The following is a 27,686-nucleotide window of genomic DNA, read 5'->3' on the forward strand; positions in this document are numbered from 1 at the left end:
GTCCATTCGAGTATTGTAACAACTAGCCAAACCAATTTGAAACCGAAATTGGTATACGACCGTGCGGTACAATTTTAAAGTTAGAAAATTGTAGAAACGGTTAAGATTTGGTTTATGTACGAATCTCAGTTCATATACTTCGTAGTAAGACTTCAAACGCCTAGTCCTAGACGAAGGTAGATTTGTTCATAACATCTTCAACCTCCTCCACTCCACCATAACTTGATCCACCCACTTAACAAAATGAAGTTATTATAATAAAGACAACCAAGTTAGAACAACTACTAAACTCAAATATTATTTTTGTAAATGTGGCCATTTTACTTGAGATACATCATAGATCTACATTATATGATGATATACGTGACATGTAATACCAATATCATATACTTTCTTGACACTAATAACGTATATATTATCATATCCCAAATGTAAAATAATAAATCGAGGACACCTTTTGATAATATATCACTTTAGAAAAAAGCAAAATTGTGGAGCCACTCTAATTGCTGCTGCGAAAATATGCTTTTAATGGTTGCACTCATACCTGTCATGTGTGAGACATTTGGTACCATCATTACCAGCTTCACCATCAACTCTTTATACCTCTTTTTTTTCATTATCAGTTTTTACTACAAAATATATTCATGTTTCACAAAAATCTCTCTCCATACATTTTAACAACATAAATTGGTACAATTTGAAGACTGAATTATCACAGATTTAAAACTTTGTTGCAAAATAATTATACAAAAAGTTGTTGCAAACTTGTCACTACAGTAAAACCTCTATGAATTAATAATGTTGGGACCAAGATATTTTATTAATTTATAGTAATATTAATTTATCTATAAATTAATAATAATTATTTTATAGTGTAAATTAATAATTATTAATTTATAGATATATTTTAATTGTTTATTTTTTTTAAATTATAATTTGAGACAATTTTTGTAAAATAAGATTAGAATTTTGGATGTTGTAAATTTTAAGGTATTGGAATTTGAAATAATTAAAAAATATTATTGACAATGAATTACAAATATTATAGACAAATTCACTTACACACATGACATAAATATTCAAATTTATGAATAAGAATATCAATTATCGTATTTTAATAGTATATCAAACTATGAAAATGTAAATTATACATATTTAGAAATTGAAAACTTTAACCCAAAGTTTTAACTGTTTTATGAAATGTTATAGAATATTTTATATCATTATAGTTTGAAGATACAACATAACAATTTTTTTATAGATATGAGGTTTAAGAAAAACATACTTTACTATATGTATATATATATGTATACATATATATATAAATTTACATGGTTATTAATTTATGATATTATTGGGACCATATTTTACTTGGGGATTTCAAAAAAAATCATTATCTTATTATCTTATCGAATTTTGTTAATTTTTACACTGTCCCGACTTGGGACTAGCAAAATTTATTAATTTATAGTGTTTATTAATTTATAGAGTATTAATTCATAGAGGTTTAACTGTATGTCGTTCCAAATTATTTACTACGACTGATTACCGATTAAACCATGTTTTAAGCAACGTAAAAGATGCTTTTTCCTTGACGGTGCAAGACAATAATTTGATGAAAACATATAAAAAAAGGGGGACTTGGCTAGTCTTGCATGTAATTAATGGTGTTTTGACATCATAATACAAGGATGGGTCGAGACTTCACCTAAACGCATTTAAGTATTCAAGCAATCTACCAAACAAAACCATCTTTGATATGCTTCATTTAGACCACTAAAACTACTTTGTTGTTTTGTACTAGGTAACAAGCATTATGCTGCTTTTGGGATTTGAATTCAAGACTTTTATTATGACAGGGTTAAAAACTAACGAAATTCCTAACAAGTAGTATAAAATAATAGAATTCTACCAAACACTATGAAATAATATCAAAACTTCCAACTGAATTAACAATACAAGAAAGTAGCAAACAGTTTGATAACATTATCGCTAGTAGCATCAGTTATATTATAAGCCTGAAGTTTGCTCCCCTACTATAGCCGACACTATCTTTATACTACCTCTTGGTGAATTTATAGCTCACGCCAACAATTTCATAAATTTATATTAAAAAATAGAGCATTTGACACTTTACCTCTAAATTTAAAAAAAAAAAAAAAAAATCAGACCACAATATATATCATCAACATTGTATCTTTTCAAATCAACTATTATGTTTAAGTTTGGAGTGAATCTAGTTGAATTGACAATTGGTAAACCTGATACTATAAAGTAGATTTATTAAGCTATAACTATTACTATAAACTTAGGTTTTTATTTCATGTCTTGCAGTTCACAAAAATCTATACAAAATCGCATTTATTGCAGTTGATGTATAAACAAACTTTCAAATTAAACAGACTTCAGAAACCTGTCTCTCAATAACGCTGTAATAATAATATTACAAAATCAAGAAACAACATAATTCACTACAAAAATAAAAGAGAAATTCCTGTAAATACCACTTAAAAGGTTTTTTTTTCCAAAAATATTACATTTTAATTTTTTTTCCAAAAATACCACAAAAGTTTTTTTTTCCAAAATTACCACAACACAAAAAATTGATTTTTAAGGATGTAGAATTTTTTTTTAGGTTTGGGTTGACACATTTAGTTTTAGGGTATAGTTTTTAGGGATAGGGTTTAGTATTTAGAATTTATGAATTAGTTTTTAGTATTAGAACTTTAATTCAATTATGTGGTATTTTTGGAAAAATTACACTGGTATTTTTGGGAAAAAAACTAAATTGTATTATTTTTAGAAGAAAAACCTATTTTAGTAGTATTTATGACAATTCTCCAAAAAAAATAAAATTAATAAAGCAAGAAAAAAAGAAATAAAAAAGAAAGAAAGAGACAGTAGCTCTCAACTCAATCAAAAAGCACCAAACCAAAGTTACCAAACTTCTCATCACAAAGAGAGAAAGAAACAGAGCAAAACAGCCATGGCAGAGAAAGAGAAGAAAAGTAAAAAGAAGAAGAAGAAAGAGAAGCACCAATCTTCAGACATATCTTTCAAACCTTCCTCCGATGTAAAAGGTCTCAAGTTCGGCGGCCAAATCATCGTCAAATCATTCACAATCCGACGAGCAAGAACACTCGAGCTTCTCAAACTCCTCTCCCTCCCTTATTCATCATCACCTCCGCTTCTTTCCACCGCGGCGTATCTTCCGACGAACTTCACGATCCTTGCGCACCACGCTTGGCACACGCTAACACTGGGCCTCGGAACAAAGAAGTCAAAAGTAGTGGTGTTCGTTTTCGAAACAGAGGAGATGAAAGCATCGGTCATTGCGGCGGAAGGAGGGATCTGGCCGACGGAGATACCACTCGGAGATGTGAACAAGAAGATGATCAGGAAGTTAAAGAATTGGGAGATGGCGAGGTTTAAGTTCCGGAAAGGTTGTATAACGTTTTACGTATACGCCGTGAGAAACGCCGGGAATGAAGGGTTTGCTGCGGCGGAGGACTTAAAGGTAATATTACAAGCGGTGGTGGCTTTGAAAGACTTCATGGATCACACCGCAATGCTTGTAATGCCCCACCAGAAAAGTATTAATTACAACTCTTGTCCTCCTTTTGCCATGGCTCACTAGAAACTTTGAACATTACATTCAAGTGTGCCTCTTTTTTTTTTTCTTCTTCTTTTTGTTACTACTTTTTATGTATTTACATATATATATAAAAAAAAGAAAAGTTCGGTTTATTTATTTATTTTTGGTTCCCTGGTGAATTGTGATGAAGGATTGTTATATGAATTTTGTTGCTCTTTTTTTTTTTGGGGGTGGAAGATTATTATGGTATGAATAAGATTAAACTGTTAAGTTGGGTTAGTTTGTTTTGATTGTGCACTTTATCAAAACAAGTTGTTTATGATTTGTTGACCAAGTCATCTAGTGTTTGCTATGATTTCATGACGCATCAACCGAATAAAACTAGAATAAGTGAGGGGTTACACTGTGTTATACTACTATATTTGGGATCTATGTAGTGTAGTTGTGATGTCTCTACACTTACAATGTGGTATAGTTGTTATCAATAGCAAGTTTCGCTACTCGTCTACTTGTTATATGTGTCACTCAAATATGATTTGAAGGAGATCAAAGTTTTACTACTACATTTAATATCGTATTATATCTATTTGACTAACAAAAATGTCAAGAGTGTTGTGCTCACAATGTCACGATATGATGTAATGTCATAGTTGTGTACTTATACAATGATACGTTTACTCATTCTTGTTTGTGAATGTCATTTTAACCGTTTGTTGAGTGTTTTGTGTTTACTGAAAGACTATGAGAACATATAATCCTAAAATTTTTTGATTGACAATTAGAAATTTTCAACTGATGCTCTCATGGCATGGAAGACATAATTATATGGTAGATAAGATAATGCTCTAACGTCTATATTGCTTTTTACGTTAATGGATCATCTAAATCCAACATAAAGATTACAAGTCACCGAATCATTTTATTCTAAAGCGTAACTCTGAAGCAAATCTTATGGGAAGTTCCACTTTATTTATTTAAATAAAAGGAATTAACAAAGAAAAAAACCTTAATAATTAGAATATCCGAAATTAAACACAAAGTCTGATGATCTCTCCAATCCAAAAGTTCATCAGAACCATTATGTTAGGACGTTCCAGACAAATAATATACTACATAACATAGACAAGCCAATCTCTTAAAACTTACACGCACCATTGCTTGGGTTGTTCCCTACTACCATACCAGTTCCGCTGAAATTACAAGTACCATCGGTGCGACCGTGGCTCTGGAAGTAAGCGTTCATCACAAATGACGCGTGCGTCCTCACACTGCTCGGGTTGAAGCACGAACCGCCAGCTTGTATTGGTTTACAATCAACGCCTCCCTGACCACACACCCAATTAATGTTGTCTTGAAGCTGCTTATCCGTAGCTCCCGACCTCGCCACACACCATTTACCACCGGCAGTACTAGGCGCTGGCAATGCTGGACGGCCACCACCTCCTTGTTTCTTTAGGAGAAGACCAACATCGTAAACCGGGGAGAAATCTGCTCGGAAAAGTCCCCAGTTTCGTTCTGCGGTTGGACCGGGTTTGCCTTCTTCGTTAAAGAGACCGAAAATGTAAGTCTCGAAACGTCTCTTAGGCATGAGTGGTGTCCCTTGGCCTTGTGCACGTTTGATAATGTTGAGGTTGAACCAAGCAGCGTTAGCGGGCGAGCACCAAGGTGCGTCACAAGCAGACGGCCAGCCAGTCTCGCCAACAACGATGTTAACATCGCCGTATCCAAGAGCTTTCATGGCGGAATAAGTCGAGTCCATGAGGGCATCGAACATGTTGGTGTAGACTTTGCGGGTGAACGGGTCACGGACAGCCTTGTATGGTGTACGGAAAATAGCGAAGTTGACGTTCTTGGGGTCAAAGCCAAAGTAAGGGTACGGGTTGACCATGAAAGGAGACTTGGTGCGGCGATGGTAAGCTAGGATTGGAGCCAATATGCCTTTGTCCCAACCAGGCCTGAATCTACCAGTGCTTGGTGCACCCGTCAGGTCATAGGCTATGATGTTAAGTGAGTGTGCGGTTGTGACCTGAGACAAATTGCAACAAATAGTAATTTTTAGAATCAATCGTTGCTTTATCAGTTTCTAACAATTCGTAGAATCACATGTACAACAATGATGTAATAAAGAAAACATAAGGCATGACAGTAGGGACACATCAAGAATCTAAGGACAACCGTGGACGGTGAGATAAGCACGTGGGGTAAGTATAAATAGTCAGATCTTAATACATCGCTAACACTTTCCAATCTGGTTGAATTCTTTTTTTAGATTTAATTAAAACATGAAAAAAAAAACAGATATTAATCTAAAATTTTCAAAATAATCAGCTTTTGTTTTACACATATTTTTTCAACGTTGTTGTTCCAACTTTTAATGCGCAATGAATGCATTATTGCTGTTACAAAGAAAAGAAAACAAAAAACAGTGCAATTTTCACGGTAATCAATTAATTCACTATTAATAATCTACATTAGTTAAAAATTAAGGTAAAGTTACGTAAACAAATAAAATACTTCATCACTAGCAGCAATATTGAAAATTCAAAGTAGAGATTTCCAAAGTTTTTATCTAGAAATTATTAAAAATAATGACATCAAACCATAATATAATTTAATTATTTACCAAAAGAAAACTATATAATTCATAAAAATCTGAAAAATAAGGAAAATAATAATAATAATAATAATAATAATGAGAAAGCTGACCTTAACATCTCTGACACCAGCACGAACCAAAGCATTGTTAAGATTCCTCATCGCCGGCAAAAGATTGTTAATCATGTTATTATCTCCGGAGAGCAAAATCTCATTTCCGACGGATATATACTTGATCATCGTCTGAGGATGAAACGGCAAAATGTTAGCCGAAACCCACCGACGAGCTTGTAACCCGTTAGCCAACGCCGGAATATCTCCGTTAGGAACGGTAACGACGACGGAGATACCTGTCCCGGCGAAGGCACGGAGGATGTCAGGGTTCACATCGAAAATCTTGACGCTGTCGATCGAGGTTTGTGTTTTGATGAAATTTGCCACCTGAGTCGGTGGTGGGAGGTTCCCGAGAGTTCCGTAGTTAACACCTATGGCGGAGATCACGGCGGGGAGAGAGAGGAACACGGTGGCTGAGAGGAGGAAGAGGAGGAGAGTGAGAGATCTTGACGGTGGCTCTTTGGCCATTGTTTTTTTTTTTTGGGAGATTGGGAAATATCAAACGATTCAAAGTGTTTCACTTTGAATCGTTTGAGTTGTGTCTTTATTATGATGAGGAGAGATATTTTTTTAATAATTGTTATTGATAAAAACTATTTATAATAGACAAATTATTAAAATAAAATAGATATGACCGTTTTGTATAGGCGTATACGTGTGTATAATTTGTTATGTATATTTTTAGTGAGGAACAGCTGGATTTTGAGTTGTGTCTTTTTTCATGTGTGTCGGCTTAAATTTAGGCAGTTGTAAATTATTGAAAAAAGTGGAATTTGTTGTGACCGTGAAAGTTTTAATTGGTTTTGGCTAATTATAGTGTCTATCTTAATTTTGGATAATTGTTTTTGTAATTATCTCACTGTTTTAATACTCATCTTATCTGTATTTGCTAATCTCAAAATTAGTTTTAATATTACTATCCTAAATTTATCCATAAACTGATTTTTACTCAAATAGAAAAAAAAAAAAAAAGGTTGGTAGATAGATAGTGTTGCTTTTATTTGGATATGCTCTTTATTTAAAGATATTGACAGTGAGGTCAAGAGAGATCTGAGTGGTTTCATTTTACTACTAAAACAGATTAAAAGTGTGGTTTAATCAGTAATATTAAAGTACTTTCCAAATGTATAATTAAAATATTATATGAAAAAAAAAGAAAAAAAAAAAGAGGAGATAGAACAACGCGGTTTTGGATAGTGCCATAAGACACGTGTTTGTAGGAGGGAATGGTCTGGAATTTGAACACTACGGACCAAAGTCAAATAGATTCGAAGTAGGATAATGAAGATGTTGAGGAAGCTGATTCTTTTAACTTTTACCGACAACCTCCTCTTATCTTTAGCCATTTGTTGTGCTTTCTTTCGGAAAGAAAGAAGAAGATCCGCGTCCATGTCTCTCCACATCCATTATTTTAGTTAACAGTTTATTGTCATTATCAGTGACATACTTAAACTGATTGCACAAACCACTTAATTTCTTTTATTTTCTTTAGTATAATGTTACACAATATATAATTGATTATTGATGCCACTATATTAGCTCTATATAGAGACTAAACAAGATATGTTTATTGAAAATACAAGAAGATACCAAAAGGTTTGAACAAAGTCAAAGAAAAAAATGGAGGTTTAGACAAATTAATAGTGGTTATTAAAAAAGATCGTTATGAAAGTTGATTTCAGTATCAAAATTCGAGTTGTGATTTTTTTAGACCATCGCCACCGGAGTAACGATAGAGGGTTGCTTTAAATAAATAAATAAAATATTTTTTAATAGTAACTACTAATTAGATGACACGTATCCGTTTTATTCGAGAAACGTTTCTTTCTAAGACAATTTGAGTATCAGTTCTTTTCTCTTTTTCTTCGGTCTCATCTCTATATTAATTTCCCATTTTTTTTTGTTAAAAGGCTTTCAATTTATAAACATATATGCCCAATAAGCTATTTCCGGAATAGGCCCATACAATTATTTCCTTAGGGCCCAATCCGATTACAACAAACCAAACCAGATAACAAAAACCAAAATTAACCCGAATATATCAAACTAAACCGGTAGCTAACCGGTATGAACCAGAAACCCTAATCTGCAAAGGAGAACCTTAGTGCAGCCGCCTTCCCACAAAGTTGCGGATACTCGTCGGCCCAGGACCACCAGCGAGCGAGGAAGACACATTCACTTCTCTTTTTTTGTTCAACTGATTAGTTAACAATTTTACTGTCATTATCCAATGACACATACAGTTACACTGACTGCACAAACCACGTAACTTTTTTCATTTTTATCTTCATTAAACAAATCACCACGTAACGTTTACATAATAACGATGCCGCTATATATTGTCCTTTTACATATCCAACAAGACAACGATTTCTTGGTTTATTTCAGTTTGAAATTCTTGCGGTTATATAAAACAACAAAGATCAAACGAAATTATGTAGACCAAAAAAATAAAAAATTATAACTCAACAAAGAAAAATATCCATCTTTAGGTGTGTAATATGGGTTTCAATTGTATTATATATAATTAAGATTTAAGAAAACTAAAATTACTGTATCTGAACAGGTTAATGGGCTTTCACCATCTATGTTTATGTGTTTTAGTAGGCCTAAAGCCTTATAATAGGGCATCACGATCCACGCCGTTGTCTGTTTTATTAACCCCACCCGGTTCCACCAACCAAACCTTGGCCAACACGTCCACAATATTTTCCTCATCCCTTCTGAATTTACATTATTACCCTCAGCTTTCCTAATTTTTTAAGGGAATATTCTTCTATACCCTAGACATATGCGTCATTTCCGTATATAAAATATTTAGAGTATATATATATTTTTTTAATTTATATATCAGTGACCTCTGCGAGAGACAACGGCCACTGAACACTCTCGATCTAATCTTTTTAGCTCTCCTCTCCCATCAGTGACTCTCGTGATCGTCGTCTGAACCAAAAAAATCTCGAGCAAAAATGGCCAGAAAGTTCTTCGTCGGAGGCAACTGGAAATGCGTAAGTGATCTTCTCTTCTGGATCTTTGTTTACTTTTTTTTTTTAGTTATTTTCCCTGATCAAGTGAACGAGATCGGAAAAATCTCGATCGTAATCTGAGTTTTGAGGTTTCGTTCGCTGTTTGCTTCGATTGACGTCGAGTTCAGATCCATGATTGGCTTAGATGTTTTTGATTTAGTACTGATGGTTGAGATTTGACGATTTGATGCCGGATCTCATGTTTTTGTCAGTTTTGATTACGAATTCTTCTTCGATTGGTTTCGTGTTCTAGTTTTGATGGATCTGTGTGTTAATCTTGTTAGAGAAACTATACTATCATGCTAGGTACATGATGCTTATGGTTTGTTTTGGATTTTTTAATCTACTGTAGAACGGAACTGCTGAGGAGGTGAAGAAGATTGTGAACACTCTTAATGAAGCTCAAGTACCTTCACAGGATGTTGTAGGTAAGTGTAGCATCTCTATTGCTTTGACGATTCTATAATTCTGTTTTTGCATGTCTTTGAAATCTGAGTGATGTGATAGGGGAATAAAACGTATCGCATGGATTTGGCCTTACAAACAAACCTGTTTCACTGTATATAGATGTTATATACAGTAAGCTGTGGATAGGTTAAATATTTGTTACCTCTGTAAGCATGATTGGATAGATCTAGTATCATCTACATGTGTTCCATCATATTTGTTATGGTTCTATCTATGTTTGATGGAAATTTTTTTACCAATGCAGAGGTTGTGGTTAGCCCTCCATATGTTTTTCTTCCCCTGGTTAAGAGCACATTGAGGAATGACTTTTTTGTTGCTGCACAAAACTGTTGGGTTAAGAAAGGTGGTGCTTTCACTGGTGAAGTGAGGTGAGATTATCGCCACTGGTGTATACTTTAAGCTGTTTTACCGTTATTGTTCCATTCATTAAAGATCTATGGTTTTGAAGATGAGTATGTGTTTGTTAAAAACAAATCAACCTTCCCATCTGTTGCTCTTCTTAAGAAAACAACTTAACAGCTGAGAGTCATAACATGATTTGATACCTGCGTGGTTAGATAAGCAAGTGTAAAACGATTCACCTGTCCATTGGATGCTTTCATAGGAAGAAAATTATGTGATGTCTGTACTTCCTGCGTATTATTTCCTGCACTTACGCATTATGTAATTTGTGTGGACAGTGCTGAGATGCTTGTGAACTTGGATATCCCATGGGTTATCCTTGGTCACTCTGAAAGGAGGGCAATCCTTAATGAATCAAACGAGGTTGGTTACCTTTCTGTAGTTCTATTCAATCTGCTTTTAGATCCATGATTTTGGTTTTTGACCTCTATCTTATGTTTGCAGTTCGTCGGAGACAAGGTTGCCTATGCACTTGCTCAAGGTTTGAAAGTGATTGCTTGCGTTGGTGAGACTCTTGAAGAGCGGGAGGCTGGGTCAACCATGGATGTGGTCGCTGCCCAGACCAAGGCTATCGCTGGTATGTAAACTGTCAAACATTTGTATCTCTTTTTCCTACCTGAGTTCATTTGCGTTGACACTTTGACCTGTTATGATGATAATAATTCCTGTTTCTACTCACTTTACCTCCCTTAGTGTATACCTTTAAACTACACAGAACTTAAGAACTCATTTTTGTTTGTAATGGCAGATCGCGTGTCGAACTGGTCAAATGTTGTCATAGCCTATGAACCAGTGTGGGCCATTGGAACCGGAAAGGTCGCTAGCCCAGCCCAAGCTCAAGAAGTAAGTTGTTGTTGATGCGTATGAGCACTTTAACATTGTTGCATCTTTCTCGTGCGAAAACTTATTACATTTATGAACAGGTACACGATGAACTCAGGAAATGGCTTGCCAAGAACGTGAGTGCTGATGTCGCTGCTACAACCCGCATCATCTATGGAGGTAACTATATGATTAGCATATCTTAATGTGTCAGTAACACCTTTTCAATTCATTTCCCCCTAAAGAGTTTATGTTACTTAGCTTGATTGTGCAAATTTATATCAGGATCCGTCAATGGTGGTAACTGCAAGGAGCTAGGTGGTCAGGCTGATGTTGATGGTTTCTTGGTCGGTGGTGCTTCTCTAAAGGTACACATATACTATATATTTTTCTGCCTTGTTATAATAACATCTTCGTTTTTGTTTCAATCAAAACCACGTCTAATGTTTATTTTTGTTCATTCTTTGCGTTTGCAGCCTGAGTTTATCGACATCATTAAGGCTGCAGAGGTGAAGAAAAGCACCTAATGAGTTCATTAAGCAGTTTGAAAATCCTTTACTTTTCCAGTCTCAACTCTGAAAAAAATATATGAATAAGTTGGTACGATGATGATACATTTTGGTTCCAGTTGTATTTGGCAAAAGTTTCTCTTTACTATATTGTTTTGAGAACGCAACAGTCATATTTCTTCTCCATTTATTTAGCCGTCAACTTGCAAATCTCTTCCTTTATGTTCATATAATTAACCCCCTCGACGTTTCGTTTCTAAATTATTTGTTTCATAATCACCTGTTTAATTAATATCAAAATGTCATTATTCCATTTTGGACCCCCTCTTTTATTTTTTAATCTCTGTATAATGCTGTCAACCACTGAATGAAGAAGCTTGAACGCTCGAAAGATTATACAATAGGAGTGGGAATAAATTGCTTTATTTTTTTCTTTCGCTTTTCCCCTATTGACTTGTCAATTTTGACATTTTTAGCTTTTAAAATACTATTTTTTTCAACTTTATTGTCGTCATCATGAATTATGTTTAACATCATGCAGACTGTAGAGAGTAAAAAAAAAAAGAAGGAAAAAGAAATTTCGTGGAGAAGAAACTCAGTATTAGGAATGTCAATTTCCGATTTGTGGAAGAAAAAAGGATGCGTATGCCGACGCGAACGAAGAACCTAGTTACGCTGATTTAAATAACTAACTAATAGTATAAGTAATCAGTAAGACGGCTCAGTGGAACTTAAGTGATCATCATCATGTGTAAAAAAGATGGATTGAAAGTCCAAACGAAGAGCTCCGTCACGTCAAAATTGTTCAAAACAGTTATTAAAAAATTGGACTCAAGTGTAATAAAAATGTATAAGAGTTTTGACCCGGCTAAATGCGACAACTAATGTCAAGAAAAAGACACAATACCGTGACTCAGCTACAAATGTGATAACGTATGATCTCCCAAGTCAACCCACATTTCTTCTATTCATGTTCAGCGAGTGCTTCACTTTAGGAATTATAGGAATTTAAATATTTATTTTCAGTATTATATTATTTAGTTGACGTTAGACTTATTTTGCTTAACGAGCAAACAATTGTGACCTTAGGAAGAGGAGGTTTGACCAAGTCATCGATTCTTTCGGCAGTGGAGTAATTTTGGGTCCGTATGACTGAAACACATTATTTATTCATGCATTAGAAAACAAAATACTTACACGTTATTGAATCAAATTAGAGAAGAAAAAAAATATGGAGGTTTGGTATACAGCGACAACATTTACTTCAATCTTTTGCTCAGTTTTTAGTGTTATTTATAGAATAAAACTTTTATACGTACTACAAAACCCTCATGATCCTTAGCACTAGTTAAAATTACATTACGCACAAAAGGTCAATTATATTTTCTTCTTTACAAATCATATTTTTTCTTACCTACTTTGTATAAAACTTATTTTCTGGTTCACTATATTATACAGTACATAAGTAGATATTTTCCTAGGTCTAATTTTCTTACCTAACTGCGTAATTGAAACTCCACCGGTTAAGTTGTTTTTGCGTTTTGTATGCGTGTCTACTTTCTATCTCATACAAATAGTATTTAAACCCGAATCTGTCTCATCATTCCACACCCAAAGCATATAAATCGAAATATTATCCATCAGTTTCGACAAAACGTTTGTCTTCTTTCTAGCATCCAACCCCACCCAAGTCCCATCCACCAAGAGGTCCCCGACGAATTCATAAGGCTAAAAAGCAAGGATTCCAAAATCTAAAGACCATTAAGAGGTAAGTCTTGAATCTTTAACTTATCATTCATTAGTGATCTTTTTATGTACGTCGTTAAATTTTGAATCTTGAACTTATCATTCATTAGGTATCTTTTTATGTACGTTAAGCACTCTAATTAGATGGATCAAATCAAACCTATAGAAGAAAATACAAAACTAGGTATAAAAGAACCAAAAAGTCCCACTGATTTTATTATTAAACTATTACTAATTAAACTCGTTTCCACCAAACGATAACCCCAAAAACTCTTGTTTTGGTCAAAACTCACTTTTTTTTTTGTCTGAATTCGTTTTTCGGACAAAGAAATAAAAAGAGACCTTTCTTCTTCTTCTTCTTCTTCTTCTTCCTTTATTTGCCTCTAGTATCTCATCATCAACATCCATCTTCTCTTCTCATTATCTCTCTTTCTCTCTCTCTTCTTTAGTGTATGCTTTTCAAATCTTTCTCTTTCTTAATTGCTCAGCTTTAATGGGTTTCATCTGAGAGAATCTGTTCCTACACAATAAAACAGCTGAAGAAGCCAACTCATTTTGTCAGAAAAAAGGACAAAAACGATCTACTTCATTCGTTTGATCCATCTCTCTACTTCAATGGGCTCTTGCCTCAGTTCTCGTGTCCTTAGTGCGTTCTCTGCTACTTCAAACTTTTTCATTCAATTCCCATTTTTATGTGTTTTTCCATGTGTATCTCTTCAAATTCGTGATCTTTTTGGTTAATTGGTAATGGGTTTTAAGAAAAATAATGAACTTTGCAAAGTATATTCTCGTGATCTGACTCAAAAAAGTTTTCCCCTTTTTTGGTACTCTCGATTTTGACTTTGGTCAACGCTTTTGTTGCAGATAAGAGTAGTAGTGGTCTCGATGATCTTCGTCTCTCGAGCTATAAATCATCATCATCATCATATGCGGGAGCTCATAAGACAGAAGGAGAGATACTTAGCTCAACGAGTGTTAAAAGCTTCACCTTTAATGAACTTAAACTCGCAACCAGAAACTTCAGAGCTGACTCTGTTGTTGGAGAAGGTGGCTTTGGTTGTGTCTTTAGAGGCTGGCTTGATGAGACTACTCTTACCCCGACCAAATCTAGCTCCGGTCTTGTAATTGCTGTTAAGCGGCTTAACCCTGATGGTTTTCAAGGTCACCGAGAATGGCTGGTACAAACCCAACTTGTTTCTTCTTATGTTTCTTTAACAATGTTTTTGATTTTATGGCTCTGACTCTGATCTCTTGTGTGTTGTTGTTGTTGTTGTTGTTATTCAGACAGAGATCAACTACTTGGGGCAGTTAAGTCACCCCAATTTAGTTAAATTGATTGGTTATTGCGTGGAAGATGAACAACGGCTTCTTGTATACGAGTTTATGCACAAGGGTAGTCTTGAGAATCATCTCTTCTCAAGTGAGTCTTTTGATCAAAATCCATGTTTTGTGTAACTTGAGAGGTTTTGTTCTTATGTTTGGATGATTTTGAAGCAGGAAGCCGGGATTTTAAGCCGCTCTCTTGGATTCTACGGATTAAGGTTGCACTTGATGCAGCTAAGGGCCTCGCATTTCTTCATAGCGATCCCGTCAAAGTCATATACCGAGACATCAAGGCTTCTAACATCTTACTCGACTCGGTAGTATGCTCTTCTCTCTTTTGAAAAAACCCTTCAAGTCTACTTATTTTTTTTATCAACGACTTAAAATACTGACTTTGTTATTCAAACAACAGGACTTTAATGCAAAGCTTTCAGACTTTGGATTAGCGAGGGACGGTCCAATGGGAGAAACAAGCTATGTTAGTACCAGAGTCATGGGTACATTTGGCTATGCCGCGCCAGAGTATGTCTCAACAGGTAAAGTTCTAAGATATGATTCAATCAAATGGTTGCCTAACTATAGCAATGAGTAAAATAAATGCGAGTTTGAAGAGTAACAACTATAACATTTTGGCGGTTAGAGTTGCATCCTAGTTTCGTTCTCTCATCTCTCTATCTTTTTTTTTCAGGACACTTGAATGCTAGAAGCGACGTATACAGTTTCGGGGTTGTTCTACTGGAACTACTCTGTGGAAGACAAGCACTGGATCATAACCGCCCAGCCAAGGAGCAAAACCTCGTGGATTGGGCTAGACCATACCTCACAAGCAGACGAAAAGTTCTACTGATCGTGGACACTCGGCTTAACTCACAGTACAAACCCGAAGGAGCCGTGAGATTGGCAAGCATTGCTGTGCAGTGCCTCTCATTCGAACCCAAATCGCGTCCTACCATGGACCAAGTTGTCCGAGCCTTGATACAGCTGCAAGACAGCGTGGTTAAACCGGCAAACGTTGACCCGGTTAAGGATACTAAGAAAGTTGTGGGATTGAAAATTGAAGACACGTACCAGAAAAACGGTTTAAACAAAAAAACTGATGGTTTGTTGTAGGTAGACAAAGATGTGGTTGCTGGTTAGGTCTCATGTCTCCTTGTTTGTTGCTGTTGTAATATTTTGTCGTGTGTAAGTGATTTTGTAACACTGGTTATATAGCTTTTTGCTCCTGTTGTTGATTTGGGGAGAATCTTGTTCTGATAGATCAAATATTTTGAGTCTCTTACTAAAATGGGGTAGTAAGTAGTGACCATATAGTATGTAACTAATTTCTGTCAAATTTTAGTCGTTGTAGTTAGTTAGTTAGTTAATGTAACACAAATATCAATTCTAAGCTGATTAAGCCAAAATAGAATTAAGTAAGATTAACAACAAGTCATCAACATTATATGGTTTTGGAAACCACCCAAAATTCCCAAATCAAAGTTTAGAACGAGAATCTAAACCTTAGAATATCCAAATTCGCATATTCACCTTGCCAAACTTAATTTATTTTATTTTTCCTAATCGCTAACAAAGAAAAAGTCCATAAGATTAAAATTACTACAGACCAATCTCTGTTTTTTTCCTAGAGTTTTTTTTTTTAAATTTTATTTTAATTTTTTATAAAAAAACTGGAAAAAATGGAAAATAGCAATAAGGCCAAGCCCAATGAAAAGATGGGCCTAGCTCTTTGAACATCCAATAGAAGAAGAAAACAAGAGAAGTCATCATCATCTCTCTTCTTCTCTAAAGAAAAAAGCATAGGGGTTGTTGTTCATTCACTTCATCAGATCTGTCTTTTGAACAATTTGTGTCTTCTCTTTGCTACTCTCTCAAAGTTGGGATAATTGTGCTCCGTCGGAGGTAATAATTTCCTGATCTTTTTATTCTCTCTTGAATCCTCCGATTGTAAACTCGTTTGAGGATCTGGTGTTGAATACGTTTCTTCTGTCTGTGTTAGGTCTTTCTTTTTTTCTTTTCGTTTCTTGGAAAAGATGAGGAGATACAGTCCGCCTTATTACAGCCCTCCAAGGAGAGGATATGGTGGTCGTGGTAGAAGTCCACCTCCTCCTCCTCGACGTGGATATGGTGGTGGACGTAAAGGCTCTAGCCATGGTAGTCTCTTGGTTCGTAACATTCCTCTTGATTGCAGGTTAATTTCTCTTAACTCTCTCTCTTGCTTAAATTACAAAAGACTCTATTGGTTTTTACTGATTTTGTTTCTTTTGGTCTTTGATTTTGCAGACCAGAAGAGCTTCGTGCGCCCTTTGAGAGGTTTGGACCTGTGAGAGATGTCTATATCCCGAGAGACTATTACTCTGGGTGAGCTTCCTCTTTTCTTTCTTTTTTTTTTTTTTCCTTCTTGATGTCTTTTTGAGCTGTTGTTAATCTTGATAGATAGACTAGTTGTATGGTGATTGCATGATGCTTCGTGTTCAGTGCTGAACCTTTTGTTATGATAGAAAAAGGGTGTTTGTAAGTCGTCAAGGTTTGCAAAAAATTGAGATGACATATGAGTTTTGATTTTGGCGCAAGTTATGCGTTTACCTTCTTCTTTTGTTTACTCTGCACTTTCTGTTAGAGCTTAGTTCTCGAGGTTAGAAGAGACCTTTGTCGATGAGTACTCAATTTCAGAGCTTTCTATTTGGACTTGCTTTTTCCCATAGTACATTTAACGTTGAATGATTTCCCAGGGGGTATGTTGGCTTGAAGTTAAAACAAGACCAAGCCCCACATTTTGATGAAGCCCCTCGTGAAAAAAAAAATGCTTGACTTAGTGGATTAAAAGGATATTAAGAGTCATTTCAAATCAAGAATGTTTTGTTTGGAAGCAAGTTTATAAGTGAAGATTGTTTTGTTTGGAAGCAAGTAGTATGTGAAGATTGTTCTATATGGAAGCACATAATAAGTGAAGAATGTTCCTTATGAAGCTTTACTATAAATTACTCAAAACTTTATAAGTTTGTTGGGGAAGGCGATCTGAAGAGAACTTACTATTGGGATCAAGTGCTTCTTATTTTTACAAGATCTCTTGCCTCTTTTCGAGTTGATGTGCTTAAACTGTTAAGAAAAGGTCAGCTACTAGCCATATTTGCATAAGTAGAAGTCTGCTTTTCTTAGAAGCTCTCTGAAGCTGACGTTTACTTAGACGTTCTCAGAAGCCCAATTACGATATCTGAGAAAGGTATTCAGTCTAGTGGTTGAGTGTAGGCTGAGTTTGCTGATAATATAAAATCTTCCTAGTGTTATGTGCATTGCTATCAACCATCAAACACTTGGAATGATAAGCTTATGAATTATGCAGGGAACCGCGGGGGTTTGCCTTTGTGGAGTTTGTTGATGCATATGATGCTGGGGAGGCTCAAAGAAGCATGAACAGGAGGATATTTGCTGGGAGAGAGATAACTGTGGTTGTTGCTTCAGAGTCTAGGAAAAGGCCTGAGGAGATGCGTGTGAAGACTAGGACTCGGAGTAGGTAAGTTTCGATATTCTGATTGCTAAAGCAAATAGTTATCAATAATATCGCTCTTCCTCATCAAAACTCTGTAAGTTCATTATCATTTTTCCAAAGAAGTTGAGAACAATAATAAAAAAATTGTCTTCTGTTTTTCAGGGAACCTTCAGGCTCCAGAGGTCGTTCTCATGGTTAGTGATATTCTCTCTGAGTATGCACTTATTATGTTCTTTAACAGTAAAATTTCAACATACATGAGCAGAGCTAGATTGTGATGTTTTATATACATAGCTTGAGTATGTCTATGATTGTGTGTTTTCAGGACGGTCTCGTTCACGTTCAATCTCTCGTTCACGCTCTCCCCGTCGTCCATCAGACTCTAGAAGCAGATACAGATCAAGGTAGCCTGCTTTGTCACCTATACATTTTACATCATTATCATTCAAGTCAATGAGATGTATGTTTAATTTACATAATGGTTTTACAGGTCTTACTCTCCTGCACCAAGACGAAGAGGAGCAGACTATTCACCATCTCCAAGGAGAAGGCAAGAGGAACGTCCACGATCACCACCAAGAGGTCCTCGTGGAGAAGAAGATGTAAAATACAGTCGCAGGTCCTATTCCCCTGGCTATGAAGGTGATGCTGCTCCAGAAAAGGACAGAAATGGAGACAATGAGATTAGAGAGTAAGTGAGACATTGTGTCTGATATTCTTTTTGCCCCTGAGGATTGTGTCTCATGTTTCGTATCTGGACATTGATTGGTATTTATAGGAAACCGGGCTATGAACCAGAGGAAAGGCGTCGTGGTGGAAGAGCTGTTTCAAGGTCGCCATCGGGATCCAGGTCCAGGTCTGTGGAGGCATCTCCAAGGTGAGACTTATGTTAAGAAGCCTCCCTCTCTCTCTCCCGATCTCAAAGACCAAAGCTTTGTGCAACGCTTTATGGGTTGTCTTTGTTTCTCTCTAGTAGTGGCCTATGTGTCTTCAAAAACTCCCTACTCTGGCTTGTTAAAGATAGTGGTGTCTTGTGGTGTGATGTTACTTGGAATCTCTGTCCTCGGTTTATGGGTCTTATTTTTGAAGTTTTGTATGAAGATTGGTTTAAGCTTCTAATGTGTGAAACGTTTGGGAAACCAGAATGTGCGTGCAACCAAAGTATTCTTCTCTCGTATGGTCAAGAGTCGAGAACTGCAATTTTTCTTTGTTTCGTAGCAGCCTTTGAAAATCTTATAACAAAGTCTGTGTCTACGAATGTCTGAGAAGAAGATAATAAAAATTAAAAAGGATTCCATCTAGAAGTCAATACATTATGATGATGTTTTCTTGGGTCTATTTTGGACAAAAGGTCCAAACCAATACTTTCTGATTGGTTGGTTCGTTTACAATTTACAAGATCCAAGCAGCCAATCTGGTCTTTCCTTAAACAAAACCAACTACAGGTGTAAGATGGTAATTTGCATTAGTTGACCAAACGAAAAATACTTATTAGGTCTTCTTGTTTTGCCTCTTCTACTTTGTACATAAAAGTTTGGTTTGGCTTGGTCCGGTCTTGGTGGAACCAACCGCGAACGCGGACGCGGGTTATTTTTTGAAAAATAATAAATAAGAATAGTATTAATCATGTGAACGAGAGAAGGTCTGCTTGTGTTCTTTGCTTCTGTATTTAAAGGACTTCTTCGTCTGACATATCCACTTCATCGTTTCTCTTTCTTCTTCTTTCTTCTTTATTTAGAAAACACAAACCCAAAAAAAAAACTTTGAAAAGACTCTTCTTGAGAGATGGCTGTGGGAATCCTTGAGGTTAATCTCATCAGTGGCAAAAATCTCAAGCGATCTGATTTTCTTGGTAATGAATAACATCTCTTCTCTCAGATTTGGTGTCCTTGGAATTTTTTAAAACCCTTTCTTAATATTTACTTTGTGTTTTTCTTTGATTATTAGGTAAGATAGATCCATATGTTGAGATCCAATACAAAGGGCAAACCCGCAAAAGTAGCGTTGCTAAAGGTAATTAACTTTCTAATCATTATTTCCCTTCCTCTTCAAATATTTCCAAATCTCTCTATAATCAGCATAATTAGGCTTTCTATAGTTTGACTTTTTTTTTTTGGTTTTATGCGAGAGAGACTATTTCTCCATTTTCATTTTCTATCTTATTTAATAAGCATTAAAAAGGCCCACATGCTTGTGATAGTTGATGGTTGTGACTTATAAATGAAATAATAAGTGCAACTTGAGATCCATAGGTATTTCAACTATCATCATAGCATATCATTGCATGTTTTAGCTTAAGTTAAATCACTGTTTTTACTTATAGGTAGTATTCCTAGTAAAATTATTGTTTAGTATTCTTTTGAATTATAACTTTCTTGAAGACATGATATAATGGTGATGAATGGCACACTATTTGTTTGCGCTTTGAAAACATGTTTTTATCACTCGTAACATTCATCAAGTTCTTTGTGTTATGTTGAAGCAAAGATTTTATTCGCTATATGCATGTCTTAAAAGTATTTTTCTTCTGCGAAATTAAAAGTATATAACATGAAAACTAAATAAAAGATAATTTGTTAAAATATTAATGTTATTCTGCATATTTTTTTTAATCCCAACTCTCAAATGTTTTCATCTACTTTATTATTTCCTGTTTTATATTGGAGACATTTTGTGGTAGCTTATAAGTTTCTCTCCTAGTATGTATGGTTCAAATCTTGAAAAATTATGTGTATGGATAGAGTTTCCTTCTCAAACTGAAAGTAGTCATCTCATTTAGCGAGATATTGTCTGGCCAACATCATTATTTAACTAATTCAATACACCAAACTTCATATTTAACTAATTGATTATAGGACTCACAACAAGTGGTTGTTTACTATAAGAAACAATAATATTTTAGTTTTCCTTTTTTTTTAAAAAAAAGCATAGGAAAATGTAAAATTATATGATCTTGGTGATATTTTCTAGTAAAGAAAATAGTATACAAGACAGAAAAAAAAAAACTGATTGGAAATATTTGTGTTTATTAAAATGAAGAAGATGGAGGTAGAAACCCAACATGGAATGATAAACTAAGATGGAGGGCAGAGTTTCCTGGCTCTGGTGCCGATTACAAACTCATCGTCAAAGTCATGGACCATGATACTTTCTCTACCGACGACTACATCGGCGAAGCCACGTACGTATATAATAATATTATATGACATAGCCTAAAACTATAAAAGATACGTAAAAATGATTTGGATTAATCTTGATTAATGAATGAATGAATGAATAAATAGGGTACATGTTAAAGAGCTATTGGAAATGGGAGTTGAGAAAGGAACGGCAGAGATAAGGCCGACCAAGTACAACGTTGTTGACTCTGATCTCTCCTTTGTCGGCGAGCTTCTCATCGGAGTTTCTTACTCTCTTTTGGTTGGTTCACTTCTCTTTCTCTTTTACATTTTTCTAACTAAATCTTGTTCAACTCTTATTGAAACTATTTGTATTTTTTTGGGAATTTTCAGCAAGACAGGGCAATGGATGGAGAAGTATTTGGAGGATGGAAGCATAGCCAGTTTGATTAGTTTCGTTCCTTGCTATTTTGCTGATTCTATGTTACTGTTTCATCTTTAGTGTCAACATCATTAAGCTATTCATAAGTTTGAAAAATATATTATTTAATTTTCATGATGTATCATGATCTGTTGTTGGTTGTAGAGAATCTTTAATTTAGTAAGAGCATGTTTATGAAATCTCATTGTATTTATATTTAAATTATACAGAAATGTATCAAAAATTAAAGAGAATGTTATAAAACAGGGTTTAGTAGCATACACATATAGTGACATACAAGAAAAATCCTCTATTTTGCTTATCAATTGGTTGAAGAAGACGGCTCAACCATGAAATTAGCTATCCTGTTCAACAGGTTTAGACCAAAAACTGTTTCTTCGCAATTGATCTTGACTGTTAAATTCAGAACTTCGGTGCATTTGCCTTCCACTGTGATGGTAATCAAAAGAGGGATCTCACTGCTCAAGATTTTGCTGCCGAATCTTAATCGCAGCCCAGTTGCATCTTCGAGTGTGTTTGCAACTGGTAAATCCACAGACACAAGGTGTAGATTTGAGTTGCTAAGCACCTTTAGTGTTATGCATTCGCAGATGCTGAGAAATTTGTCTTTCCCATTCTCCATTCTTGAATCTTTAACATGGTCGTCAAATGTACACCTACCAAAATTGAAAAGAACCCAAGGTTATTTTTAGTGCAGAAAGTAAACAATCGAAGTTTCTTATAAATCAACCTCAGCTTTAAGTAAAGAAAGCAGCTAACCTTCGACTGTACTCGAACATTCCAGGTAATCGAGATTCTGTGGCTAAGAATTCCTCGATGCTCATTGAAAATGGTTTCACAAGGTATCCAAGATCAGGTCGTAACTTGACAGGAGCCTTCTTTCCATTGTAATGCAAGGTTAACCTCATGGGAAGCAAGTGGTGATGAAACCGAACCTGGATAAGCCTCTTTGCACTCTGACGTGGTTCAAGGCAACTGATTTCCTCAAGTGGAATTAGTGTTGGCACATTGTTGTAAGATGCACTGCAGGGTTTACGAATAGGTAAATGAGATAATTAAGAGAAATTAAAGATAATGGATTTCTACCAAAACTAATTCCTTGCAGGATTAAGGATGAGAACTTGTGTGATATATATCATTAAGTTAGGCACATTTTATGTAAGGGTAAGTGATATATGGATTAGGCAAAAAGCATGCTAACTAAATCAATTCGTATAAAGGAATCAAACTCACTTTGCTTTACCAACCAAAGTCTGTTCAGAAGAGTCTGCTACCTTCATTGATTCTTCATCTTCCAAATTCACGTCCACGATAGGTTCCCCAGAACTGTTCTCAAACAGAACTTCTACGCAAACATGTAATGGGGATACAATAGAGACTTCAGATAAAAAGGCATAGTCTACCTTCAAGCCACTGCCATTCCCAGGGTCTAAGAGACTATAGCATTTCGGCTTCACTCGGCTTCCTATATCACCAATGGATATCTTCGCATAAGAGCTCTGATTACTATTTACTGCAGATGGAGTTTGATTTGATGTACTAGGCTGATCATCTAACCACAAATCCAGGGCCCTTCTGGACCTTAGTTCTTCCTGGTCAGCGGAAACAGAAGTATCTGAAATTTGAATTAAAGGAGCAGCTGGATCGCTGGCATCATTAGATACTTTTCTTTCATTATCGTCACTGCTGAACTCTGAACCAACAGAAGATTCAGAGTCATAATCAGAGGAACCATCTTCATCCCCTGTTTCAGAGGATTCCTGAGATCGATCCAATACAGCTCCGGCATCCCTTTGTCTATCTGAATCTGACAGCTGGTCATGTTCTTCAAACACAAAACTACAGGGCTTTGGAAGAGGTTCATATCCAGGGGCTGCATGAAGAACTATCTGTGACAGAGATCCAGGAAGATAAAAACGATCGTTTAGACCTAAAGGTAGAAAAGGTTTCAGTTTGCTCCCAAATACATGTTCCACAACATGCACAGCAATATTTTCTTGTGATGCAACACTGTCTTCTGTGGCCTCATGAGAAGCTAATTTGCATGGCAGCAGCTTCTTGAGGAAACGAGTTCGATCACGAATGTCATAGCTTAAGTCACATTCGCCCAATTCAAGCATATAAACCATAATCCTTTTCAACATCTGAAAGTCGTCAACCTTTGCACTTATTAGAACCTGCAATTACAAAGGCGATTGATAAGTACTTGATCAATATCTTCTGAGAACTGTAGTGACACATTAGCACAAGCAGTAATGATTTTCCACATCTAAAATATTTCACAGGACAGAAAAGCCATCGGATGAAATGGTTAATGAAGAAATCTTATTATTAGTAAAAAATTGGAACAGATTTTTTTACAGAGAAAAGGTGATAGCATTGTTCAAATAGTAAAAATGTAGATGCCCTTTCTCATTGAAACATATAGCCTTTCCTTCGGGATTGATGTAGAGATAATATATGGTTATACTAAAATCTTTTCCTAAATATAATTATCCAGAATAAGATGAAGCAAAGCCCCTAGCTATATACCTTAGCTGTAGTATTAAGAATCTGTAGTTTCGTCTCTGATGCCTCTGATTTAAAGCTCCATGCAAGGTACTTGGTTAACGTGGTCAGCATCCTAGGAATGATAGGACCCAAAGTGCAGTAAACCCCTACCATCCAAATAATAGTTGCACGAGCAGCAGCTACCTTTATTGAATCCAGACTACGAAACAGCTGAATTATCACCTTCAAACACCCAAAATGAAAAAACAACAGAGTTATTTGAGATCATTGCAGTGGGTTCTAAGTATGTTTTTAAAACTGGTCAGATAGAGATGCTCAAACAGTAAATGAGATGTGTATACTTTATCATGACTATCGGGATCTCGCTCTATGATAGTTTGGATCGACATCACGGCTTGCACCAACACTCCTTCTTCTCCATCTACCGACTCGGGATCGCCAGCAAAAGATTCTGTAACATAATGACAGCTACTTCAACCGAACTGCCAAATAGGTCAACCAATGAGTAGAAATAAATGAAGCATAATTGACCTTGTCGAACTAGTGCTAGCAATCCATCAAGACATGTAGTTGGAATTGTTGGCAGTCTTCTCGCACACAAACCAATCGCTGCAATTGTATCAGCTGCAAATCTTCTGTCCGGATCTTTAATATAATCCTGGAAAAAGCTCATGGTTAACAACACTTTATACTGGAAAATCAAATGATAACACAAACTTTCCAGAATGAACCAAAATACTTCTATCTTCGGTTAAGGTTAAAGTAGTACCTCAAACTCTCTCAAAATTGAAGAGATAGATGAAGTGGTAGCAACGAGAGATAGCATCTCCAGCTTATGTGCTTTAACTTGATATGCATCGGAGGAACAAATGAAGAAATTTTCGAAGTGTGGAGCAAAGAGAGAGGGGGCTGCTTTGGCGAAAACTAGGATATTGCAGAGGACCTGCCACGAATATGAATTAAACAATGCTCAGAGAGGATATTTCGTCAAGACTAGATAAATGTGTGTAGAATGTGGAATGGACGGACAAGATAAATAATGGCGAGGAAAATAATATAATGTTACCACATATTTGGAGGCGCTGGATGACCTAAGCAAAAACAAGAGCGGTTTAACAATTTTTTTAACATCTTCTAGAGGTGCCATTATCCATTGAACGCCAGCTGCTGCTAGTACAACCGCACTGTTATTACTCCATAACAATGGGGATGTACACTGAAGCAGGATCTTAACATCTTCATTATGTGCAACAGATGTGGTCTCTTTGCTATCGAATGCAGATGTAACTGGATCGAGGCAACTAGATCTAGATAGATACTCATCTGGACCTTCAATGTAACATTTCGAAACAACGTTAACCAGATTAACATCAAATGAATCACTTTTACCACCATCTTCTTTATCCAATGTAAGATCTCTGACTAGGGCATCCTTCTCACAGAAGCCATTACTATCCATACCATGTAGGGACAACATCAAAGATTCCCGTACAAGTCCATGCCTTGCAACCACATAGCGCAAAAGAGTTCCTATAAGTAATATCTGACCCCACTCTTCTACGTCAGGAAGAATCTGACACAACTTCTTATAGTTCTTTCTAATCAGTTCGAAGTTATTTGGACAGATTGAGGTGAATGCCGCTGCCGCTGCTCCAACAACTCCTGGAGAATGGTCATTCAATAATATCCCAACTATCTGCAGCAAGGTTCATTGTTTCAATGAAAAATCCACATTCACCACTAAAACTCCTAAGCCCAAGGACATCAAAAACATAGAACCTACCCTCATCTTCAAACACTAGACAATGCATAAACAGAACCTAGACAAGATATTCAAAATCCTAGTGCCCATCTAGACATGGCAGGATTAAAAGAAAGACTAAAAGATATTGGACAGGACAAACCTCTTCAATTGCAGGAGCATGTTCTTCCAGACGCAAATCATGCAACTTAGGAAGAGCATTTGCAGCACATTTTCTGACATAGACAGCTGGATCCCTAGCACATTTACTCACAGCAGCAAGTGCAAGAGGTGCAATAACATGTAAGCGAATCCCTGCCATTGTACGAAGTGCCCAAGCCCTAACCAATGGGTTTGGATCCCCCAAGTCCTTCTGAAAATAGTTAATCGATAACAATGCTTCATTTGGACGCCTACATAAACCAATAGAAGCTACTATGTAAGATACACAAACAAAAAGTAAAAACACAGCAAATCACTGATTTGGGTTTTACATACTTTTCCGCATATTGTAGCAAATACAAGTAAACTAGCTTCTTCACTTCCGATGACTGTGACGCAACATTCTTCACCACCTGCCATTACAAATTCGTCCCAAAAAATGTTTTTAAATCGGAGCTAGATAGATCTCACAGGGTCAATTCAACTGATATTGAAAACAGAAGGATCAAAACTAAATAAGTGAAAAACACCTGAGGGAAGAAATTGGAGACATCAAAGCCCTGAGCGATAAGAGCAAGGAGACGCTTAAGAGCTTCACATTTCTCGGATTCGAACTTGCTATCTAATAGTGGAGCAATGTTGACATCCTCTGGATCATCATAAAGATGAGCGTCAGTGCCGATCCGGAGCACCACAGCTGAAGCTTTGCTCAGAGTCTCCGAAGTCGAACCAAACTGATTGAACATTTCAAGTTTCCGATCAAATCACAACTCCGCAATTCAGAGGGGGGAAGAAAAAGTTCAGCAAGAGATGATGAAACGAACTTTTGCAGAAGAGAAGCCTTGTGTTTGGATAATTGAATAGCCTTGTCCAGACTGTGGATTAAAGTTAACCCGTATTGATAAACCGGAGCAGATCGTAAACCGGTTTTATGACCCGAATAAAGCCCATTAAGAGTGGGCTAATTGTTAAACCCTAAACCCATCTTATATTTATACGCTTAACTCACCTTTCTTCTTCTTCATCGTAGTTCTGATAAATTTTTCTTCTTTACTTTCCCGGAAAACTGGATCTTGATTTTTTTTTAACGAATTCGATGAAATTTTAAAAATTTGTGGGGCGATGATTAAAAAGAGAGAGGCTTGAGAGGGGAGTCTGAACAAAACTCTCATGGGATGGAGAGAAAAAAAAAAAACCCAAATCGAAATCGATGGAGAAATACATTATGATTTTAATGTTTATTTTTTCCCTTTTTTTGATTAAGGGTTCTTTTTTAATTCATCCCTTACCCTCGATGACGGTCCTTCCAATCTTTACACTTGATATGAGCCCTTTTTTAACTATATAATACTTTCGTTTCCCTTTAATTGTTGTGTTGTGTTGGATTTGATCTTCTTACACTGATTCTGTTCAGGTTAAAAATAGTAAGTATAACTTCAAACAAGATAATGACTGGATTCCATGTATTGAAGTGGACAATGTTGGTGATCCAAATGAAATATCCAGATAAACAAGATACATATCATAGATCAATCTTGAGAGATACATATCATGTATCAATATTGCGAGAAACATATAATTGATAAATATTGAGAGATACATATAATTGATCAATATTGAG

The 27,686-nt window shown here is 35.8% G+C and overlaps 7 protein-coding genes and 1 non-coding gene across 16 annotated transcripts; 6 read left to right on the plus strand and 2 right to left on the minus strand.

Annotated features, from left to right (window-relative positions):
- The first annotated feature begins 2,777 nt into the window (after window positions 1-2,777).
- LOC104791831 (uncharacterized) lies at window positions 2,778-3,750 on the plus strand. Its single transcript, XM_010517808.3, has one exon. The coding sequence runs from the start codon at window positions 2,990-2,992 to the stop codon at window positions 3,638-3,640; it is 651 nt and encodes a 216-aa protein (XP_010516110.1). The 5' UTR covers window positions 2,778-2,989; the 3' UTR covers window positions 3,641-3,750.
- A 797-nt stretch (window positions 3,751-4,547) lies between these two features.
- Window positions 4,548-7,018, minus strand: LOC104791832 (glucan endo-1,3-beta-glucosidase). Its single transcript, XM_019246824.2, has 2 exons — window positions 6,305-7,018; window positions 4,548-5,624 (listed from the first exon to the last, which is right to left on the minus strand). Exons 1-2 carry the CDS (start codon window positions 6,773-6,775, stop codon window positions 4,734-4,736), a joined length of 1,362 nt encoding a protein of 453 aa, XP_019102369.1. The 5' UTR covers window positions 6,776-7,018; the 3' UTR covers window positions 4,548-4,733.
- A 1,978-nt stretch (window positions 7,019-8,996) lies between these two features.
- LOC104712176 (triosephosphate isomerase, cytosolic) lies at window positions 8,997-11,744 on the plus strand. The gene is made up of 9 exons (XM_010517811.3): window positions 8,997-9,315; window positions 9,686-9,761; window positions 10,046-10,169; window positions 10,482-10,566; window positions 10,648-10,780; window positions 10,952-11,046; window positions 11,127-11,205; window positions 11,311-11,393; window positions 11,502-11,744. The coding sequence occupies exons 1-9, from the start codon at window positions 9,277-9,279 to the stop codon at window positions 11,550-11,552; spliced, it is 765 nt and encodes a 254-aa protein (XP_010516113.1). The 5' UTR covers window positions 8,997-9,276; the 3' UTR covers window positions 11,553-11,744.
- A 1,377-nt stretch (window positions 11,745-13,121) lies between these two features.
- LOC104791834 (putative serine/threonine-protein kinase PBL1) lies at window positions 13,122-15,888 on the plus strand. Of its 4 annotated transcripts, none has more exons than XM_087453484.1 (6): window positions 13,122-13,302; window positions 14,145-14,458; window positions 14,565-14,700; window positions 14,778-14,920; window positions 15,016-15,139; window positions 15,292-15,888. In XM_087453484.1, exons 3-6 carry the CDS (start codon window positions 14,664-14,666, stop codon window positions 15,711-15,713), a joined length of 726 nt encoding a protein of 241 aa, XP_087309610.1. In that variant the 5' UTR covers window positions 13,122-13,302; window positions 14,145-14,458; window positions 14,565-14,663; the 3' UTR covers window positions 15,714-15,888. The 4 variants fall into 4 exon arrangements, with proteins under 4 accessions (XP_087309610.1, XP_087309609.1, XP_010516114.1 ...); XM_087453483.1 differs by having other exon boundaries at window positions 13,142-13,302; window positions 14,775-14,920; XM_010517812.2 differs by lacking the exon at window positions 13,122-13,302 and adding an exon at window positions 13,530-13,926 and having other exon boundaries at window positions 14,775-14,920.
- A 471-nt stretch (window positions 15,889-16,359) lies between these two features.
- On the plus strand, window positions 16,360-19,229 carry LOC104791835 (serine/arginine-rich SC35-like splicing factor SCL30). 4 transcript variants are annotated; one of them, XM_087453485.1, is made up of 9 exons: window positions 16,372-16,502; window positions 16,600-16,791; window positions 16,884-16,961; window positions 17,333-17,823; window positions 17,944-18,114; window positions 18,253-18,284; window positions 18,416-18,494; window positions 18,581-18,781; window positions 18,869-19,229. In XM_087453485.1, exons 5-9 carry the CDS (start codon window positions 18,011-18,013, stop codon window positions 18,969-18,971), a joined length of 519 nt encoding a protein of 172 aa, XP_087309611.1. In that variant the 5' UTR covers window positions 16,372-16,502; window positions 16,600-16,791; window positions 16,884-16,961; window positions 17,333-17,823; window positions 17,944-18,010; the 3' UTR covers window positions 18,972-19,229. The 4 variants fall into 4 exon arrangements, with proteins under 4 accessions (XP_010516116.1, XP_010516117.1, XP_087309611.1 ...); XM_087453486.1 differs by having other exon boundaries at window positions 17,333-17,712; XM_010517814.2 differs by lacking the exon at window positions 17,333-17,823 and having other exon boundaries at window positions 16,360-16,502.
- A 378-nt stretch (window positions 19,230-19,607) lies between these two features.
- On the plus strand, window positions 19,608-21,830 carry LOC104781431 (16 kDa phloem protein 1). 2 transcript variants are annotated; one of them, XM_010506103.3, is made up of 5 exons: window positions 19,608-19,942; window positions 20,038-20,103; window positions 21,130-21,271; window positions 21,375-21,510; window positions 21,603-21,830. In XM_010506103.3, the coding sequence occupies exons 1-5, from the start codon at window positions 19,876-19,878 to the stop codon at window positions 21,660-21,662; spliced, it is 471 nt and encodes a 156-aa protein (XP_010504405.2). In that variant the 5' UTR covers window positions 19,608-19,875; the 3' UTR covers window positions 21,663-21,830. The 2 variants fall into 2 exon arrangements, with proteins under 2 accessions (XP_010504405.2, XP_010504406.2); XM_010506104.3 differs by having other exon boundaries at window positions 19,615-19,942; window positions 21,133-21,271.
- LOC104791836 (AP3-complex subunit beta-A) lies at window positions 21,822-27,382 on the minus strand. Of its 2 annotated transcripts, none has more exons than XR_015559300.1 (11): window positions 26,596-27,085; window positions 26,402-26,478; window positions 26,067-26,316; window positions 25,229-25,858; window positions 24,932-25,105; window positions 24,694-24,820; window positions 24,504-24,613; window positions 24,184-24,384; window positions 22,926-23,828; window positions 22,411-22,674; window positions 21,822-22,307 (listed from the first exon to the last, which is right to left on the minus strand). XR_015559300.1 is itself a non-coding variant. In XM_010517817.3 (11 exons), exons 1-11 carry the CDS (start codon window positions 26,809-26,811, stop codon window positions 21,953-21,955), a joined length of 3,348 nt encoding a protein of 1,115 aa, XP_010516119.2. In that variant the 5' UTR covers window positions 26,812-27,382; the 3' UTR covers window positions 21,822-21,952. The 2 variants fall into 2 exon arrangements, 1 of the variants encoding a protein (XP_010516119.2); XM_010517817.3 differs by having other exon boundaries at window positions 22,885-23,828; window positions 26,596-27,382.
- LOC147942848 (small nucleolar RNA snoR125) lies at window positions 27,183-27,398 on the plus strand. Its single transcript, XR_015560630.1, has one exon. It is a non-coding gene; the product is annotated as a small nucleolar RNA snoR125 (small nucleolar RNA).
- The last annotated feature ends 288 nt before the right edge of the window (window positions 27,399-27,686 follow it).

The sequence above is a fragment of the Camelina sativa genome, chromosome 6 (assembly GCF_030686135.1).
Source record: "Camelina sativa cultivar CO46 ecotype springtype chromosome 6, ASM3068613v1".
NCBI classification, from domain to species: Eukaryota; Viridiplantae; Streptophyta; class Magnoliopsida; order Brassicales; family Brassicaceae; genus Camelina; species Camelina sativa.

Bases quoted from the DNA above. Each gene is read 5' to 3' on its own strand.
- LOC104791831 (XM_010517808.3), top strand. From the start codon at position 2,990: ATGGCAGAGAAAGAGAAGAAAAGTAAAAAGAAGAAGAAGAAAGAGAAG.
- LOC104791832 (XM_019246824.2), bottom strand. From the start codon at position 6,775: ATGGCCAAAGAGCCACCGTCAAGATCTCTCACTCTCCTCCTCTTCCTC. The intron at 5,625-6,304 runs GTCAGCTTTCTC...AATTTGTCTCAG, and splicing joins CTGGTGTCAGAGATGTTAAG to GTCACAACCGCACACTCACT.
- LOC104712176 (XM_010517811.3), top strand. From the start codon at position 9,277: ATGGCCAGAAAGTTCTTCGTCGGAGGCAACTGGAAATGC. The intron at 9,762-10,045 runs GTAAGTGTAGCA...TTACCAATGCAG, and splicing joins ACCTTCACAGGATGTTGTAG to AGGTTGTGGTTAGCCCTCCA. The intron at 10,781-10,951 runs GTATGTAAACTG...TTGTAATGGCAG, and splicing joins CCAGACCAAGGCTATCGCTG to ATCGCGTGTCGAACTGGTCA.
- LOC104791834 (XM_010517812.2), top strand. From the start codon at position 13,896: ATGGGCTCTTGCCTCAGTTCTCGTGTCCTTA. The intron at 14,701-14,774 runs GTGAGTCTTTTG...ATGATTTTGAAG, and splicing joins TGAGAATCATCTCTTCTCAA to CAGGAAGCCGGGATTTTAAG. The intron at 15,140-15,291 runs GTAAAGTTCTAA...TTTTTTTTTCAG, and splicing joins GCCAGAGTATGTCTCAACAG to GACACTTGAATGCTAGAAGC.
- LOC104791835 (XM_010517814.2), top strand. From the start codon at position 16,634: ATGAGGAGATACAGTCCGCCTTATTACAGCCCTCCAAGGAGAGGATAT. The intron at 16,792-16,883 runs GTTAATTTCTCT...TTGATTTTGCAG, and splicing joins AACATTCCTCTTGATTGCAG to ACCAGAAGAGCTTCGTGCGC. The intron at 16,962-17,943 runs GTGAGCTTCCTC...TGAATTATGCAG, and splicing joins CCGAGAGACTATTACTCTGG to GGAACCGCGGGGGTTTGCCT.
- LOC104781431 (XM_010506103.3), top strand. From the start codon at position 19,876: ATGGCTGTGGGAATCCTTGAGGTTAATCTCATCAGTGGCAAAAATCTC. The intron at 20,104-21,129 runs GTAATTAACTTT...ATTAAAATGAAG, and splicing joins CAAAAGTAGCGTTGCTAAAG to AAGATGGAGGTAGAAACCCA. The intron at 21,272-21,374 runs GTACGTATATAA...ATGAATAAATAG, and splicing joins GACTACATCGGCGAAGCCAC to GGTACATGTTAAAGAGCTAT.
- LOC104791836 (XM_010517817.3), bottom strand. From the start codon at position 26,811: ATGTTCAATCAGTTTGGTTCGACTTCGGAGACTCTGAGCAAAGCTTCA. The intron at 26,317-26,401 runs GTATGTAAAACC...TGGTTTATGTAG, and splicing joins TTGCTACAATATGCGGAAAA to GCGTCCAAATGAAGCATTGT. The intron at 24,821-24,931 runs GTACTACTTTAA...AGCTTTTTCCAG, and splicing joins CAATTTTGAGAGAGTTTGAG to GATTATATTAAAGATCCGGA.